Source organism: Salvelinus sp. IW2-2015, linkage group LG23 (genome assembly GCF_002910315.2).
Source record: "Salvelinus sp. IW2-2015 linkage group LG23, ASM291031v2, whole genome shotgun sequence".
In the NCBI taxonomy this organism is placed as follows: domain Eukaryota; kingdom Metazoa; phylum Chordata; class Actinopteri; order Salmoniformes; family Salmonidae; genus Salvelinus; species Salvelinus sp. IW2-2015.
In genome coordinates this window covers 39,798,066-39,817,151 of record NC_036863.1, presented here as the reverse complement: position 1 = coordinate 39,817,151, position 19,086 = coordinate 39,798,066, and the positions used below count along the sequence as shown (strand labels likewise).

Below are 19,086 nucleotides of genomic sequence, written 5' to 3'. Positions count from 1 at the left end.
CGTGGCTCTCTTTCCATTTTTTGTTGTTGAATTTATTGACATTCCTAAAATATTGTGTTTTTATAGTATGGTTCCTCTACAGATATCATTCCACACAGTGATACAGACACAATCATAGTACTTTTCAATATTCTTGTAATAAATACAAATCATCACACTCGCACTTATTTAAAATGCTCTGGACTCTTACTAGACTTAAGCCACTGAATACAAAGAGTTGACAGTGAGTAGCTATCCGGGTCAACCGCCTCACTATTTACCCAAAGAGCCATCATATGGCCGCTGCTGATTCTGTACATCATAGATCTGCTATTGTCTCAGAAGTTGGACTCCTCACAGGGGATGGGTCTGAAGGTCAACTCTTTGTTCTCCTCCAGGATGACGTCATAGCGGCAGAGAGGCCTGTGTGTGAGAGAGGGTGGCAGTAAAAGTGTAAGAGAAGTTTGATAAGAGGTGAGACTTTCATGCAAAATTACACAAGGAAACAGTGACTTGACACAAAGGGCAAAGTATAAGTGAAGATGGCATATGTACAGTGCCTTCAAAGTAAACACCCCATGACTGTTCCCACGTGTGTTACAGCCTGAATTTAAAATGGATTACATTGAGATTTGTTGTAACTGGCCTACACACAGTACCCCATAATGTCAAAGTAGAATTGTTTTTTTGAATCTTTTATAAAAAAGTTAAAGCTGAAATGTCTTGAGTCAAGTATTCAAGCCTAACGTTTAGGAAAAAGTTTGGACTCTGTGTGCAATAATGGTGTTTAACATGATTTTTGAATGACTACTTCATCTCTATACCCCACACATACAATTATCTGTAAGGTCCCTCAGTCGAGCAGTGAATATAAAAACAGATTCAACCACAAAAGACTAGGGAGGTTTTCCAATGCCTCACAAAGAATGGGAACCTATTGCTAGATGGGTAAAAATAAAGCAGATATTGAATATCCATTTGAGAATGGTGAAGTTATTAATTACACCCAGTCACTACAAAGATACAGGCAGCCAGAGAGGAAAGAAATCGCTCCGGGCCAATGGTGACTTTAAAGTTGAATGGCTGTGATAGCAGCCATTAAGCAGGAGGAAAGTGAGGATGGATCAACAACATTGTAGTTACTCCACAACACTAACCGAATTGACAGAGTGAAAAGAAGGAAGCCTGTACCTAATAAAAATATTCCAAAACATGCATCCTGTTTGCAACAAGGCACTAAAGTAATTAACTTTTTTGTCCTTAATACAAAGTGTTATGTTCGGGGAAAATCCAATACAACATATTACTGAGTACCACTCTCCATATTTTCAAGTATAGTGCTGGCTGCATTATATATATTTATCCTTTATTTAACTAGGCAAGTCAGTTAAGAACAAATTCTTATTTACAATGACGACCTACCCTGGCCAAAACCGGATGACACTGGGCTAATTGTGCGCCGCCCAATGGGACTCCCAATCATGGCCGGATGTGATACAGCCTGGATTCAAACCAGGGACTGTAGTGACGCCTCTTGCACTGAGATGCAGTGCCTCAGACTGCTGCGCCACTCGGAAGCCCAATGGGCATGCTTGTAATCATTAAGAATGTGGGAGTTTTTCAGGATAAAAAAGCAACAGAATGGATGCTTCTACAAAGTATTGACTCAGAGGTGTTAAATCGTTATGTACATAAATGAGATTCCTTAATTTTCATTAAATTTGCAAACATTTCTAAAAACATGTTCACTGAGAGAGAAAAATACCTATTTAATCCAGTTTGAATTCAGGCTGTAACACAAAATGTGGAATAAATCAAGGGGTCTAAATATTTTCTGAAGGTATAGTACTTACAGTAAATAAGTGACACGTGAGAGAAGCTCTAGATGAAAGAGGGTGCAAACGAACACTGACCTGTCTTTACGCTCCAGGTGTGTGAGACGGATGCGGAGCACTCGTAGTTTGAGTTTAGGCTGTAATGCATTCCCCGTAGAGAATTTGATTGAGATCTTGTAGACCTTCTGTATGTCCTTATCAAACTGGGCCAATAATCTGGTCTCTGAGTACTTCTCAAACTTGGATGCTTTACTGGAGATGGAGAGAGAATGAAATGTTAATTACTTCCCCCAGAGTGTGTAAATGTGTAGTTTTGAGAATGATACGGTGAGAAAATTGTAACTTACTGGTTTATTGTTGCCTCTGTCACCTCATTACCATTGTGTAGTTTGATGGTGATGTAGCCCCAGCGAGTATCATGGTTCCATGTTACAACGTCCACCCTGTAGTTCGTCCCTTAGAGAGAGAAGCGTAATTTCCTCTGACCAATGGCCTATTTAGAGATCTCATTATGTTTCCATTCTAGTTAATCTTGTACATTTCGCCTGATCATTGACAATAAGTGGTTAGAAGATAAAAAGGACGGGCCAAAGCAATATTCCCAGCAAGTCTCTCCTTATAGAGGTCAAATGTGTATGTAAGCCAATGATTGTCCACTTACTGCAGAATGGAGTCTGTTTATTGGTGGTGAAGAAAGCCATGGTTTGATTCAGAGGCACAAGCGTGTCCTTCCACTCAATGCTATCATACCCTGGAACAACAGATAAAACAGCCATGTTATGTCAATGTGAAGGGACACTGTCTTCCAAAGATGGATTGGCTTTCACCTGAAAGAACTGTGTGTGATTCAGGAATGTACATTAGCTCAATTAAGACACTGATTTTGGCGAGTTGGCAAACTTTTTGTTTGTGTGATTAAAAAAGCTTGAATCTAATGGAGAAACTCATGAATCTAATGGAGAAACTCATGAATCTAATGGGAGTTAGAGAGTAACAACCAAAGACTGGGCATCCGGCAGGTTTGAATTGATCACAGTCCATGCAGCGTCCGTCCAGGAATTCGGTGTAGGAAGAGCATGGGAAGGCCCTGATGTTGCAGGTGGTCCGGTTAATGGAGCCCAGATAGAGGAACACTGATCTCTGGTGGTCACACTTAAAATAGCTGGACCCTTGGAGAGTAGGAAGGGGAGAGGACATAGTTTATTCCTGTGACGGTAAACATATTAATTATGTGATACACATGTCCTATGTCTCATTTGAAGGACGACATCTTGTGCAAATGGGATTTTTGAATGATCTCTCGGCTAACCAGTTTGATTGTTATGTCTGTCTTACCAAGAGACTTACCTGAGAAGATGGTCTTTGGACAGCCAGGCTGGTCGGCTCCACCATTAGGATAGAAATCAATGTGGCCCAAAGGCTTCCTGAACCCAAATGCTGGTAATACAAAATGAACACATGAAGATACACAACATAAAACACAATAATACACAATTCCCTTGGATTTCAGTGAAAGCCAAACATGCAAGCAGAGACCCATACATACCGTCCATGTCTGTGTGCACCACGTCCACAAACTGTGCATCTGTGGGGTCCAGACGGTCCTCTGGGGGGTTCCCAGTGAACATAGGCCCCGCTGGATCTAGAGCTGATCAGGTCAACATCAGATCAGTACATTTGTAGGATAAATGTGTTAGCTTGCAGTATTTATAATGAAAGCAGGGAAGAATGAGCAGAAAATCTATTCCACTGATTCTAACCTGTGATCCTCCCAATTTCTCCATTGAATTTGGCTCCAACAAAGCCTGAGATGTGAGCTCCAAGACTGATTCCAATCATATGGATGGAACTAAGAGAGGCACCATTCTCCTGAAACAGACAAAAATAGGCAAAATAAATATTAAGTTTTTATTACATAGTAATACATGTGGCCCTAAGTATGGCCCTAAATAAGTATGTGAGATACACTATTCAGACTAAGCACCCACTCTTACCTGCATATTTTTGATGAAGGCAGTGAGGTTGTATGCTGTATCGTATGTGTAGGTCACAACTTTCATGTAGTTGACATTGGTAGCTCCGCGGTTCCAGTCCACCAACAGGACGTTCATGTCTCCGCGGGCCAGCAGCTGCTGTGTGATGTTATGGATCCAGACGGGTGGAGAGCCCGTAGGACGGTAGCCATGAACGATAAAGGTGGTGGGTTTGGTGACGTTGAACAGGGGCTGGGCTGACAGGTTGTGGTGGGACAGCTCCTGACCACAGATAATATTAGCTCTGGTGTACAGCAACAGCTTCACATACAGGCTGGTCCCGATGATAGAGTGATGGAGGTCCAGATCAGTGAACACATCACATTCATGGGCTGAAGACGGAGTAAGTCAAAGGGAAAGAGAGAGAGAAAAAGAGTCAGAAAGGAAAATCACGGTCATTGTTGAATGTGAAGTTCCAGAAGTAGTATTTCCTGTCAGTGACTGCTTTCACTGTGTGTATGATCACCACCAAAAACCACTCTGGCTAAACAACCTATTTTTGTGATGTCTTAAAGTTTCCCGAAAGATCTTCCAACAGCTGGGGGAGTATTATTTGATGTCCCCACCCTATGTTTGACGCAGTTAAAGTGTGTGTGTAAGGTCACCATACCGCTGTATATTGCAACAGATCCCAGCAGCAGTGCCAGGCACCACCAAAAGGACATCCTTCAGACCTGCAACGAGCCAGTTATAAGACTATTGTTACAATGGTTAGTGGTTACAAAATGGTACAAAAACAGGGTGAATCTCTTTCTCCAACTATTTTAAAGCAACACTACTTGATTGTACATTGACATGAGGGTTATGCTCTGAGACCAGTTGACTGAGCTGAATATCTCTGTCCCTCTCTGTGTCCCCATTGGGTGACTATGGTGTGTTTGTGTACTACTGGACACGATATGGTGCATTCCTTTCACTGCGTCAATGCAGTACTAGGTGCATAAGGGCATGTCTGAACTCATAGAGTAAACGCTTAGAAAATATGGTTACAAAATCTTTTTTCAGCTGTCCCCATAAGTGAATCCTTGTTGGTTCCAAATCAAATCAAATGTTATACTCCAGGGAGAAGGGTTATTCAAAGGGTTCTCCTATGGAGACAGCGGAATAACCTTTTTAGGTTCTAGATAGCTTTTTTTCTAATAGTGTATGCAAAGGAGATGCATATAAGATGGGGGAGTTCTCTAATGCAAGTGAGCTGTCATTCAGTTGAACTGGAGAAATGAGAAGTATCCTCTATTTGGAAAGTCACCCTGTCATCAGAAAAGGTCATGGATATAAGCAAATCAGTACTCTGGTCATGTAAATTGACTACAGATTAGCACTAGGTAATTTACTAGGTTGTCTTCTGTAGTGTGTGATCACCATCAGTGTGTGGCTTTCCTCGTTGTTACAATAAAGTGACTGAAGAGAAGGCAGGCATTCTTTCAGACTCATCCCGCATTCAACCCTTTTTATAAATAGTGATAGGTGTTAGTGATGGGCAATGATAAGGAAAATCTATATATCAGTTGAATTTTCTTGATCATATCGGTTTGAATGAATAACATTACAACTGTATAGACTTCACATCCACAGCTTGTGAAGTTCAGACAACTGTTTGCTAATTGCCCTTTGGGCCAGGTATCAAATGTTTTGGAGGCCTAACCTTCCTAATCAGTTTGAATACAATGGGAAGCCTGTTGATAGCCCATCAGCAGGCAGTTAAAAATACTAAACTAAGAGCCTTTGAGAGGATTTGTGCCTGCTGGAACAGTCATGTATGCTCTTTTACATAAAAGTGTAGGTTAACTGTAATGGAGGACTGAAAATGTACTTACTATGACTGAGATTTGTGGTTGTTACCACCTAGCTATTTTAAGACGAATGCACTAACTGTAAGTTGCTCTGGATAAGAGTTTCTGCTAAATTACTCAAATGTAAATGTAAATTTTGGTTTCGGTTTGGAGCGTGCAGTCGCAATTCCGCGTCGCTCCACAGGTAGTTTTACCATTTTCATTCATTTTCATTACAGTACAACGGTTTGATTTGTTTGATCTTAACGAGCTACATATCCGTCTTTGTATCAAAGATAATTGAGTAGTTATTGGGGTTATTGAGGTTCGCTAGCCAGCTATTTTCGTCCGAACGTAACAACGTAGTCAACACTGCTAGCTAGCCACCGAATAGCAGCACAGCAGCATAGCAGCACTGGAGAAACGATTACATTACAACGGAACGACTTGATTAGTGTAGTGTTAGCTGGCTACCCAGTTCTCTATGCTATCTTGTATCTAAGATAATTGTGTAGCTTAGAGTTGGTTAGAGTAATTATTCGGTTAACTAGCCGCTATTCTCGTAACGTAACGTAGTAAACACTGCTAGCAAGCCAGCTAGCCACCGAATAGCAACATAGCAGCTCTGGAGAAACGATTACATTACAACGGAACGACTTGATTAGTGTAGTGTTGGCTGGCTACATAGTTGTCTTTGCTATCTTTGTATCTAAGATAATTGTGTAGCTTAGAGTTGGTTTGAGTAATTATTCGGTTCTAGCCAGCTATTTTCGTCCACCGCCCTGCGCTGCGTCTCCTACCTAGTCAACACTGCTAGCTAACACTCCTAGTTAGCCAACTTCTACCGAATAGCAGCACTGTAGAAACTCACACTACAACTTACATTCAACGGAACGACTTGATTAGCTTAGTGTTAGCTAGCTACATAGTTGTCTTTGCTGTCCTTGTATCCAAGATAATTGTGTAGTTTTTGAGAATTGTCGAGGTTACCTAGCCAGCTACACGTTCAAACAAAGTCAACAACGCAGCCACTGCTAGCCAGCCTACTTCACCGCCAGCAGTACTATATCATTTTAGTCAATAAGATTTTATCTTATTTTTGCAACGTAAACTTAACTTCCTGAACACAGTGTAGTCACATTGTCATTCTATCTCCTTTGCATTAGCGTAGCCTCTTCTGTAGCCTGTCAACTATGTGTCTGTCTATCCCTCTTCTCTCCTCTCTGCACAGACCATACAAACGCTTCACACCGCGTGGCCGCCGCCATTCTAACCTGGTGGTTCCAGCGCGCACGACCCACGTGGAGTTCCAGGTCTCCGGCAGCCTCTGGAATGCCGATCTGCAGCCAACAAGGCAGAGTTCATCTCAGCCTATGCGTCCCTCCAGTCCCTCGACTTCTTGGCACTGACGGAAACATGGATTACCACTGACAACACTGCTACTCCTACTGCTCTCGCCTCGTCTGCCCACGTGTTCTCGCAGCACACCCGAGAGCTTCTGGTCAGCGGGGCGGTGCCTGGGATCCTCATCTCTCCCAAGTGGACATTCTCTCTTTCTCCCCTGACCCATCTGTCTACATCGCCTCCTTGATTCCATGCTGTCACAGTTACCAGCCCTTTCAAGCTTAACATCCTTATCATTTATCGCCCTCCAGGTTCCCTTGGAGAGTTCATCAATGAGCTTGACGCCCTGATAAGCTCCTTTCCTGAGGATGGCTCACCTCTCACAGTCCTGGGTGACTTTAACCTCCCCACGTCTACCTTTGACTCATTCCTCTCTGCCTCCTTCTTTCCACTCCTCTCCTCTTTTGACCTCACCCTCTCACCTTCCCCCCCTACTCACAAGGCAGGCAATACGCTTGATCCATCTTTACTAGATGCTGTTCTTCCACTAATCTCACGCAACTCCCCTCCAAGTCTCCGACCACTACCTTGTATCCTTTCCCTCTCGCTCTCATCTAACACTTCCCACACTGCCTACTCGGATGGTATCGCGCCGTCCCAACCTTCGCTCTCTCTCCCCCGTACTCTCTCCTCTTCCATCCTATCATCTTCTTCCTCTGCTCAAACTTCTCCAACCTATCTCCTGATTCTGCCTCCTCAACCCTCCTCTCTCTCCTTTCTGCATCCTTTGACTCTCTATGTCCCTATCCTCCAGGCCGGCTCGGTCCTCCCCTCCTGCTTCCGGTGGCTCGACGACTCACTGCGAGCTCACGAAACAGGGCTCGGGCAGCCGAGCGGAAATGGGGAAAACTCGCCTCCCTGCGGACCTGGCATCCTTTCACTCCCTCCTCCTCTACTTTCTCCTCTTCTGTCTCTGCTGCTAAAGCCACTTTCTACCACTCTAAATTCCAAGCATCTGCCTCTAACCCTAGGAAGCTCTTTGCCACCTTCTCCTCCCTCCTGAATCCTCCTCCCCTCCTCCCTCTCTGCAGAGGACTTCGTCAACCATTTTGAAAAGAAGGTCGACGACATCCGATCCTCGTTTGCTAAGTCAAACGACACCGCTGGTTCTGCTCACACTGCCCTACCCTGTGCTTTGACCTCTTTCTCCCCTCTCTCTCCAGATGAAATCTCGCGTCTTTGTGACGGCCGGCGCCCAACAACCTGCCGCTTGACCCTATCCCCCCTCTCTTCTCCAGACCATTTCCGGAGACCTTCTCCCTTACCTCACTCGCTCATCAACTCATCCTTGACCGCTGGCTACGTCCCTTCCGTCTTCAAGAGAGCGAGAGTTGCACCCCTTCTGAAAAACCTACACTCGATCCCTCCGATGTCAACAACTACAGCCCAGTATCCCTTCTTTCTTTTCTCTCCAAAACTCTTGAACGTGCGTCCTTGGCCAGCTCTCCTGCTATCTCTCTCAGAATGACCTTCTTGATCCAAATCAAGTCAGGTTTCAAGACTAGTCATTCAACTGAGACTGCCTCTTCTCTGTGTCACGGAGGCGCTCCGCACTGCTAAAGCTAACTCTCCTCTCCTCTGCTCTCATCCTTCTAGACTATCGGCTGCCTTCGATACTGTGAACCATCGATCCTCTCTCCACCCTCTCCGAGCTGGGCATCTCCGGCGCGGCACCGCTTGGATTGCGTCCTACTGACAGGTCGCTCCTACCAGGTGGCGTGGCGAGAATCTGTCTCCGCACCACGTGCTCTCACCACTGGTGTCCCCAGGGCTCTGTTCTAGGCCCTCTCCTATTCTCGCTATACATCCAAGTCACTTGGCTCTCTGTCATATCCTCACATGGCCTCTCCTATCATTGCTATGCAGACGACACACAATAATCTTCTCCTTTCCCCCTCTGATAACCAGGTGGCGAATCGCATCTCTGCATGTCTGGCAGACATAATCAGTGTGGATGACGGATCACCACCTCAAGCTGAACCTCGGCAAGACGGAGCTGCTCTTCCTCCGGGGAAGGACTGCCCGTTCCATGATCTCGCCATCCGGTTGACAACTCCATTGTGTCTCCTCTCCAGAGCGCTAAGAACCTTGGCGTGATCCTGGACAACACCCTGTCGTTCTCAACTCACATCAAGGCGGTGACCCGTTCCTGTAGGTTCATGCTCTACAACATTCGCAGGTACGACCTGCCTCACACAGGAAGCGGCGCAGGTCCTAATCCAGGCACTTGTCATCTCCCGTCTGGATTATTGCACCTCGCTGTTGGCTGGGCTCCCTGCCTGTGCCATTAAACCCTACAACTCATCCAGAACGCCGCAGCCGTCTGGTGTTCAACCTTCCCAAGTTCTCTCACGTCACCGCTCCTCCGCTCTCTCCACGGCTTCCAGTTGAAGCTCGCATCCGCTACAAGACCATGGTGCTTGCCTACGGAGCTGTGAGGGGAACGGCACCTCCGTACCTTCAGGCTCTGATCAGGCCCTACACCCAAACAAGGGCACTGCGTTCATCCACCTCTGGCCTGCTCGCCTCCTCTATCTGAGGAAGTAAGTTCCCGCTCAGCCCAGTCAAAACTGTTCGCTGCTCTGGCACCCCAATGGTGGAACAAACTCCTCACGACGCCAGGTCAGCGGAGTCAATCACCACCTTCCGGAGACACCTGAAACCCCACCTCTTTAAGGAATACCTAGGATAAAGTAATCCTCCTAACCCCACCCCTCCCCCTTAAAAGAGTTAGATGCACTATTGTAAAGTGGTTGTTCCACTGGATTTCATAAGGTGAATGCACCAATTTGTAAGTCGCTCTGGATAAGAGCGTCTGCTAAATGACTTAAATGTAAATGTAAATGTAAATTGACTTGGTGGACTGTATATTCGTAGGTTTGGGATTGCTTAATGTGTTCGCTCCCAGGTGCTGATCAGGGCACAGATGAAAGACAGGTGGATTACCGTTGAGTTGGGTTTAATTAAGACAAGGATTCACACAGCATAGGGCAGAGCACAGCACAGCGCAGTGTAGGATGTAACATGGGTCTAGTAGGCACTTAAGGGTTAATGGCTTGATTGACAGCTTTGAGTGTCAATCAACTTCTATGTGGCTGTGGTTTGGGTGTTTGCCTATGGAGTTGATCAGAACGCAATGATGGCAAGACACAAAGCAGTAGCCTATCATGGGGGGCGGGCCTAAGCTGAAAAATCTGAAACAATCGTGCATTTTGTGATAAAAACCCTACATTTGGCACAGAGGTAGATGTATGCTCCCTGAAAAGATTTAGATATGGAGCCACCCGAGATTTGGCCCCTGGGGGCATGGCAGACATTTTTCAAAAAGACCGCAGGCAATAACATTATTTTACAATTCAGGAGGACTGTTTTGAGAAGGCACCAAATTTGTCACAGAGCTAGACCTCTCTTAATTCCCGTAGAGCACCCAATCTCTTCCTTTTTTGTTTACAAAGCTCTTTTGCACAAGCTTCCAACATATCTCACTTCCCTGTTAAAGTATAAAAATACGGGGCACCAAACCCACTCACAGGGGCGGCAGGTAGCCTAGTGGTTAGAGTGTTGGGCCAGTAACCGAAAGGTTGCTGGATCAAATCCCTGAGCTGACAAGGTAAAAATCTGTCATTCTGCCCCTGAACAAGACAGTGTTCCCCGGCAGGCCATCATTGTAAATAATAATTTGTTCTTAAATGACTTGCCTAGGTAAATAAATGTTAAATAAAAAAAACTCGAGGTCTCTACCAACCTAGGTACCCTTTAGTTTTAACGCCCCCATGTTTGGAATAGTTTAGAAATCTCATTAAATATTGAATCCCTGGTGCCAATAGAGCAGTTTAGAATGCTGATGAGGGATGAATTTACTGAGACCTGCAAGTTTGTTTTGGTTGATTGTGGTGGTTTATTAGTGTTGTTGAGATGTGGTGTGTCTGTATCTGTGGTATCTTATAGTTACTTTTTTGCTGCTTTATTGATTCATCATGTTGTGAGTTGTTTGTTCTCAGGGCACCATTGTGAGTGAGACCCTGGTTTCAATTGGGCTCCACTGAATAAATAAAATATATTTAGATATGGACCAACCACAGATTTGGCCCGGGGGGCCGTGGCAGCCATCTTACAAAATGGCCACAGTTCAGTTCAGAAGGCCTATTTTCAGATAAACACACCAAATTTAGCACAGAAAGATACACTGAGTGTACAAAACATCAAGAATGCCCCCCCCCCTTTTCCCCTCAGAATAGCCTCAACTCGCCAGGGCATGTACTCTACAAGGCATCAAAAGTGTTCCACAGGGATGCTGGCTCATGTTGACTCAAATGCTTCCTACATTTGTGTCAAGTTGGCTGGATGTCCTTTGGATGGTGGACAATTTTTGATACACACAGGAAACTGTTGAGCGTGAAAACCCAGCAGCGTTGCAGTTCTTGACACAAACCGGTACGCCAGGCTAGGGGTGTGGCGGTCACGAAATTTCATCAGCCGGTGATTGTCAAGCAAATAACTGTCAGTCTCACGGTATTGACCATTAATTAGCATAAACACATTTAGCATCCCCTGGCTTCCACACAGGGCCTACAAGTCACTGATGACGACCTTTGCAACATTTGGATGTTAAAAAGTATAATAAATCCATGTAATATAGCCTACACCTTCACAATAAATCCATTATTTATTTTAGACAGGTCTAAAGAAGCATGATATTAAGAAAATGTAGTCTATTTCAGAAGAACAGAATAGCATACTCTGAGTTGTCCTTATGTTAGGTCCTGATGTGGCTATGCCAAATGGCTGTGGGGTACACTTAATAGTTAAGCAGACAATATTTCCTTATAATTCCGTGGCATTATTTTATATTATTTTATAGTATGAAGAATATAATTGAACGAAGCTGAATAAAATATAAATATGTGTGCACATGTGGCTATTCTGTGTTGAGCAGTTAACAAATAAATAGATACTCCTATATACTTAATTTAGAGTTATTAATGTAACTTTAGTTGTTCTACAAAGGTTGGGTTATATGTTTTGATTTTTAAAACATTGTAAGGCTGCATGATGAGACTCTAAAGTCACTTGAAAGGCATGAACTCTGCTTTGTTTTTTTGTGCAGGATGTAAATACTCCGATAGTCTCTCACAATTTGACAAGCACTTGATAATGCCTTGAGTTTCACGGCGGCATCCCCTTTGTGGCCATAATGCACCCTAAAAAATCCATGCCTTTCTCCTCCCTCAGTGCTGCACAATTCGAAGCGCCTCTCACGCACATGGTTCTGTCACATGATCGGGTCTTTCTCACAGGCTACAAGTGAAGACAGACACATCGGGTACGCAACTGCACACGTCCTTATCCAATTCCGAGGTGCATATTGAAGATTTCCTCAGCCAACAAGATGAGTAGGCCTAACGAACAGCAAAAGCACTAGTCTATGTCAATCTACTATTCCCCATAGTACAAAAGTTGACCTATTCTATTCTGTGCAATAAATAAATATTCCAAACATAGTCTGAGACAGTTGTGGGGTGCAATAAATCCCAAATTAATACAACCACTAGCATAAAAAAAAAATTTTTTACGCAAAGTGGCCGACGCAACAGATCCGAACATTTAGCTTCAAATGTTGATAAACCATTAGGCTATTTCTTGACATTATAAGCGCAACAATGCGAACATGGCAGTAGGCTATAAGCGCCAATGTTCCATTATCCCAAAACACCATCATCAAAAGTGACTGCAAATGCGATTATGCATATAATGCTTTTATTATAAAGGTTAATTTTTAGGGTGAAAAATATATTTCCCAATCATGAAACTCACATGCTGCTTATGTATGCCAGTCAGGCTCTAAATCCCTTGTAAGCGGATTAATGTGTTTCATTTTAAGAAGTTATTTGGCCACTTTGGGCTAGGCTACATGAGGTGTGCGACTATGATTAGAAAAAGTTGCTTTTCCTGTGGTTAATGCTGAGTACCAGGCAGTTAGCAAGTTTGGTATGCAAGTTTGGTATGCTACTAATGACCATCAGCAGCATCAGAGCTTGGAAAAGCGCAATTACAGTGACTAAATGGTCACGTGGAATTTGACTGCCTTCAGGACTCATGTTCACCAGTGTGGCGGTAATACGGTCACCGCAACAGCCCTACGCTGGCACCTAGTACTATACCACAATCAAAGGCACTTAAATATATTGTCTTGCCCATTCCCCCTCTGTTATGGCACACATACACAATCCATGTCTCAATTGTCACAAGGCTTAAAAATCCTTCTTTATTCTGTTTCCTCCCCTTCATCTTGTCACGACTTCTACCGAAGTCGATGCCTCTCCTTGTTCGGGCGGTGTTAGGCGGTCGACGTCAACGGTCTTCTAGCCATCGCTGATCCATTTTTCATTTTCCATTTGTGTTGTCTTGTTTTCCCACACACCTGGTTTCATTTCCCTCATTATGTGTTGTGTATTTAGCCCTCTGTTTCCCCCATGTCTTTGTGCGTGATTATTTATTGTTAGGTCAGTACGTTTCCGGCTGGTTTATTCCCGGGTGCTGTTTTACCCGTGTTTAGTGGCAACCGTTATTTTGTTTGCACATTGGGTTTGTTACTTTGTGCATATGCCTTTATTAAAGTGCGTTGTTCACTTATCTCTGCTCTCCTGCGTCTGACTTCATGCACCAGCTACACCCACCGCCTGACAGAACACGCACCCAATCGTCATGGAGTCAGCAGGAGCAGGTACCCTTGTTATTGGGGTCAAGGAGCGCATCCAGGAGCAAGCGGCGATGCTCCATCGTCTCGGCACCACCATGGATCGCGTCCTAAAGACTATGGATCGCTGGGAGAGAAAGGGAGGTCCTCCAGCGCCTCCGCCAGAGCAAACAAGGCCTCCACTACTCACCCCTCTTTCACCCGGTACCAGTGGGATTCGTCTGGCCCTCCCTAGGGAGTATGATGGGACGGTTGCACAATGTCAGTGCTTCCTATTACAACTGGAGCTCTACCTAGCAACCGTCCACCCTGTGCCTTCGGACCGAGAGAGCGTGTCCACCCTCGTCTCATGCCTCTCAGGGAGAGCCCTGGAGTGGGCCAACGCCGTGTGGGAGGAAGGAGATGCGGCACTGGGCCACTTCGAAGATTTCACCCACCGCTTCCGGGCAGTTTTCGACCACCCGCCTGAGGGTAGAGCGGCGGGTGAACGTCTTATACATCTAAGGCAGGGGACGAGGAGCGCCCAGGAGTTCGCTCTGGACTTCCGGACCCTGGCCGCTGGCGTGGGATGGAACGACAGGGCCCTGATCGACCACTATCGTTGCAGTTTGCGTGAGGACGTCCGTCGGGAGTTGGGCCTGCAGGGACACCACCCTCACTTTCGAACCGTCTGTCGGTTCCATCCCCCAGTACCACCGCTCCGACGCCCATGGGGCTGGGAGGGGCTGCGCTTAGGGAGACCGGAGGAGGTTCCGTTTCAGGCACCATCTGTGGCCGCAGAGGGCACACTGCCAGTCGGTGCTGGGGAGGTTCCTCTGGGAGTTGAGGCAGCAGGCAGGGCACTTTCGCATCACCCCAGGTGAGCCGGCACCATGCTCACCCAGAGCTCTCTGTTAACCACATGTTTTTGAATGTTACTTTTCCTGAGTTTTCCCCGCATTCCCAGCATGAGGCGCTCGTCGATTCAGGCGCAGCTGGGAATTTCATTGACAGATCATTTGCCCATAGATTAGGGATCCCCATTGTTCCAGTGGATATGCCCTTCCCAGTTCACACCCTAGACAGTCGACCATTAGGGTCCGGGTTGATTAGGGAGGTCACCGCGCCCCTGGGCATGGTGACGCAGGAGGGTCATAAGGAGAGAATCAGTCTCTTCCTTATTGATTCTCCTGCGTTTCCCGTGGTGCTAGGCCTACCCTGGTTAGTCTGTCATGATCCCACTGTTTCGTGGCAACGGAGGGCTCTCACGGGGTGGTCACGAGAGTGCTCGGGGAGGTGTTTCAGTTGGTGCTACTACGGTGGAAAGTCCAGATGAGGTCTCCACCATGCGCATTCCCCCAGAATATGCCGATTTGGCTCTAAGGCGACTCAATTACCACCCCATTGACAGGGGGATTGTGCGATAAATCTCCTGGTAGACGCAGCACTTCCCAGGAGTCACGTATATCCCGTCACAGGCGGAGAGGGTGGTTATGGAAACATATGTCTCCGAATCCCTGCATCAGGGGTACATTCGGTCCTCCACTTCACCCGCCTCCTCAAGTTTATTTTTTGTAAAGAAGACGGAGGGAGGTCTTTGCCCGTGTATTGACTATCGAGGTCTAAATCAAATCTTGGTGAGGTACAGTTACCCGCTACCTCTCATCGCCACGGAGATTGAGTCAATGCACGGGGTGCGCTTCTTCACGAAACTAGATCTCAGGAGTGCGTACAACCTGGTGCGTATCCAGGAGGGAGACGAGTGGAAGATGGCATTCAGTACCACCTCAGGGCACTATGAGTACCTCGTCATGCCGTACGGGTTGATGAATGCTCTATCAGTTTTCCAAGCCTTTGTAGACGAGATTTTCAGGGATCTGCACGGGCAGGGTGTAGTGGTGTATATTGATGACATTCTGATGTACTCCGCTACACGCGCTGAGCATGTGTCCCTGGTGCGCAGGGTGCTTGGACGATTGTTGGAGCATGACCTGTACGTCAAGGCTGAGAAATGCCTGTTCTTTCAGCAGGTCGTCTCCTTCCTAGGGTACCGCATTTCCACATCAGGGGTGGAGATGGAGAGTGACCGCATTTCAGCCGTGCGTAATTGGCCGACTCCCACCACGGTAAAGGAGGTGCATCGGTTTTTAGTGTTTGCCAATTACTAGAGTTTTGGCCAGGTGGCAGCTCCCATTACCTCACTGCTGAAGGGGGGTCCTGTACGTTTGTAGTGGTCAGCTGAGGTGGACAGGGCATTTGGTCACCTAAGGGCTCTGTTTACCTTGGCTCCCGTGCTGGTCCATCCGGATCCTTCTTTGGCGTTCATAATGGAGGTGGACTCGTCCGAGGCTGGGATAGGAGCCGTGCTCTCTCAGCACTCGGGCACGCCACCGAAGCTCCGCTCCTGTGCTTTCTTCTCGAAGAAGCTCAGCCCGACGGAGCGGAACTATAATGTGGGGGACCGGGAGTTGCTGGCTGTGGTCAAAGCCTTGAAGGCGTGGAGACACTGGCTTGAGGGGGCTAAACACCCCTTTCTCATCTAAACTGACCACCGCAACCTGGAGTACATCCGGGCAGCAAGGAGACTGAATCCTCGTCAGGCAAGGTGGGCCATGTTATTTACCCGTTTTGTGTTTACCCTGTCCTACAGACCAGGTTCCCAAAATGTGAAGGCAGACGCACTGTCCCGGCTGTATGACACAGAGGAGCGGCTCATGGATCATACTCCCATACTCCTGGCCTCCTGCCTGTTAGTGCCGGTCGTATGGGAGCTGGACGTGGACATTGAGCAGGTGTTACGTACAGAGCCTGAACCCCTCCAGTGTCCAGTGGGGCGTCTGTACGTTCTGTCTGCTGTCCGCGACCAGCTGATCTATTGGGCCCACACGTCACCCTCCTCTGGTCATCCTGGTATCGGTCAGACGGTGCGCTATCTTAGTGGGAAGTACTGGTGACCCACTTCAGCTAAGGACGTGAGGGTTTATGTTTCCTCCTGCACGGTGTGCACCCAGTGCAAGGCTCCTAGGCACCTGCCCAGAGGTAAGTTACAACCCTTACGGCCGTGGTCGCACCTGTCGGTAGATTTCCTGACCGATCTACCTCCCTCACAGGGTAACACCACGATCCTGGTCGTTTATTAAAGTGCGTTGTTCACTTATCTCTGCTCTCCTGCGCCTGACTTCATGCACCAGCTACACCCACCGCCTGACACATATGTAGATGTGATTGATTGAAGTGGATTTAACAAGTGACATCAATAAGGGATCATAGCTTTCACCTGGACTCAGCTGGTCAGTCTGTCATGGAAAGAGCAGGTGTCCTTAATGTTGTTTTTTTTTAGACATGGAGCCACCATAGCTTTGGCCCCTGGGGACCATGGCAGCCATCTTACAAAATGCCATTGACACCCAATTAGGCTAGATGTTATAATGTATGTTATAGTTTAGAGACCTTTGTGTACATATCCTAACATTTTTATAACATGCCTGCCATTGGTTGATGTACAGCATTGGTTTATGTACATGAATACAGGATGTCAGATCCGATCCAAGGCCATGAGTTACCTTTGCTTTATAGCCACTAGTAAATTAGCTGGTTAATTCCAGGGCTTTTGATGTTGTACTCATCTCTTCTGAAAGGGTGTATAGTACACCTTTACCCGATGCTGCCTCAGATCAACAGTCACCACCAAAAGTCCCTGACATACTAAACTGTGCCTTTAATTTGTTCCAATTGCAGAACTTTCAAGCTACATAAATACACCAAAGTTGGCACAGAGGTAGATTTATCTAAAAAAAAGCTCTTAAGAAATGTAACATTGCATTACAGAGTTGTCATTTTGTAAAATGGCCACCACTGGCCCCCAGGGGCCAAATCTGGGTTTCTCGATACCTACATCTTCTAAGTTTCCATAAATCTACCTCTGTTCCAAATGTGGTGCCATCATCTCAAAACAGTCCTTCTGAATTGTAAAATAATGGTACTATTTTGAAAGATAGTTGCCACGCCCCCCGGGGCCAAATCTGGGGTGGCTCCATATCTAAATATTTTCAGGGTATATAAATCTACATTCGTGCCAAATGTGGTGCTTTTATCACAAAGTGCATGATTGATTTGCTAAGCTGCCCCACTGATAAAGGTACAGTATATACAGGGATATGGCTTGATCGCTAGGAAGCCTACAAATTGTACCACTGATCTATAACTATGGATGTCGGAAGGTACTTGCGTGTGTGCTGTGCATGAAGTGACGTCACATCTAGAGTGAGAACAGCTCGAGAGAGGCAGTCTTCTAAAGCAAGGATAAACCGATATCATGATATGCCATGCTCAAACGATATCATATCCAATTATTGATATTGGTGCCCACCACTAATTGGCATACACATCAGCACAGACACCTTCCCAATTAGCAGCATGGATGCATGCACATTATCATTGCATTCTTTGGAACTCAGTTTCTTCCAAGTTGCCTCACCCTTCCTTTACAGTTTCACTTTGTGTGTGCATGAGAATGCCATATAATCTTTGTTTTTGTACAGAGAGAGAGAGAGCGAGAGAGGAAAAACAGGTTTCCGACAATGACACCGTTAACCCTGTGACAATGATTGCTTGGTTATCAGTGTGAATCCTTGTGGGTGTGTTCAAAACTCGCATGGAAATGCGCATGGAGGCTGCTGAGGGCAGGACGGCTCATAGTAATGGCTAGAATTGATTCAATGGAATGGTATCAAATCAAATGTATTTGTCATATGCGGCAAACATGGAAACCACGTTCGATACCATTCCATTGTCTCCCATTCTAGCCATTATTATGAGCCGTCTCCCCCAGCAGCCTCCACTGGCACTGAACTATATTTTCACCAAAACAAAAAGTTAATAATTCACACAAGCAGAAGACGAATCCCTGTCACATGTTGCTCACAGACACATCTTTATTTCTATTATTAGACTGCAAGTGTTTACAAAGGAATAAAAACACTGAGAAAATGCCATTCTCCATACTGTACAGGCTGTAGCCTGCCAACAATCTTCTCTATTACACAAGAATACTTCAGAAGAAGCTATAAAGGGAGAAATATAGAGAGTGGGGGAGAGACAAGCAGAGAAGAACTGACATTGTGGAAGTCTTACCTTGTTACCTTGAGAGCACTAGTTCCCCGGACTCAGTGTGTCAAGCTCTTCATGTTTGCATAGCTGTGTGCCGGTGCTCATTCCAGGAAGTGGACAAGGTGAGACATCAGAGTAAACTCCCACTGTTCCCCGCCTCTCTCTACTCCCACAGGCCTGACCACACCCCCCTGCCCCAGGACATCTTGAATATAAATGACAAATTCCTACTCTGGCTGGGCTGATAGTCAGTTATTCTCCAAGCAGGTAGTAGAACA

The 19,086-nt window shown here is 46.0% G+C and overlaps 1 protein-coding gene across 3 annotated transcripts in view; it reads right to left on the bottom strand.

Annotated features, from left to right (window-relative positions):
• Positions 1-2: 2 nt before the first annotated feature.
• Positions 3-19,086, bottom strand: part of lipia (lipase, member Ia) — a 31,634-nt gene continuing 12,550 nt past the window's right edge. Inside the window, exons 2-12 of one of the 3 annotated variants that reach the window (XM_070434620.1) lie at positions 18,833-18,877; positions 4,458-4,521; positions 3,809-4,179; positions 3,575-3,683; positions 3,361-3,462; positions 3,162-3,251; positions 2,813-2,983; positions 2,476-2,565; positions 2,162-2,270; positions 1,893-2,066; positions 3-402 (exon numbers count right to left, since the gene is read on the bottom strand). In XM_070434620.1, the coding sequence (XP_070290721.1) occupies positions 318-402; positions 1,893-2,066; positions 2,162-2,270; positions 2,476-2,565; positions 2,813-2,983; positions 3,162-3,251; positions 3,361-3,462; positions 3,575-3,683; positions 3,809-4,179; positions 4,458-4,512 (1,356 nt within the window). In that variant the 5' untranslated portion in view covers positions 4,513-4,521; positions 18,833-18,877 and the 3' untranslated portion in view covers positions 3-317. Of the gene's footprint in view, positions 403-1,892; positions 2,067-2,161; positions 2,271-2,475; positions 2,566-2,812; positions 2,984-3,161; positions 3,252-3,360; positions 3,463-3,574; positions 3,684-3,808; positions 4,180-4,457; positions 4,522-18,832; positions 18,919-19,086 lie in introns of those variants that run through there. The other 2 variants (XM_023969032.2, XM_023969033.2) reach the window with 2 other exon arrangements.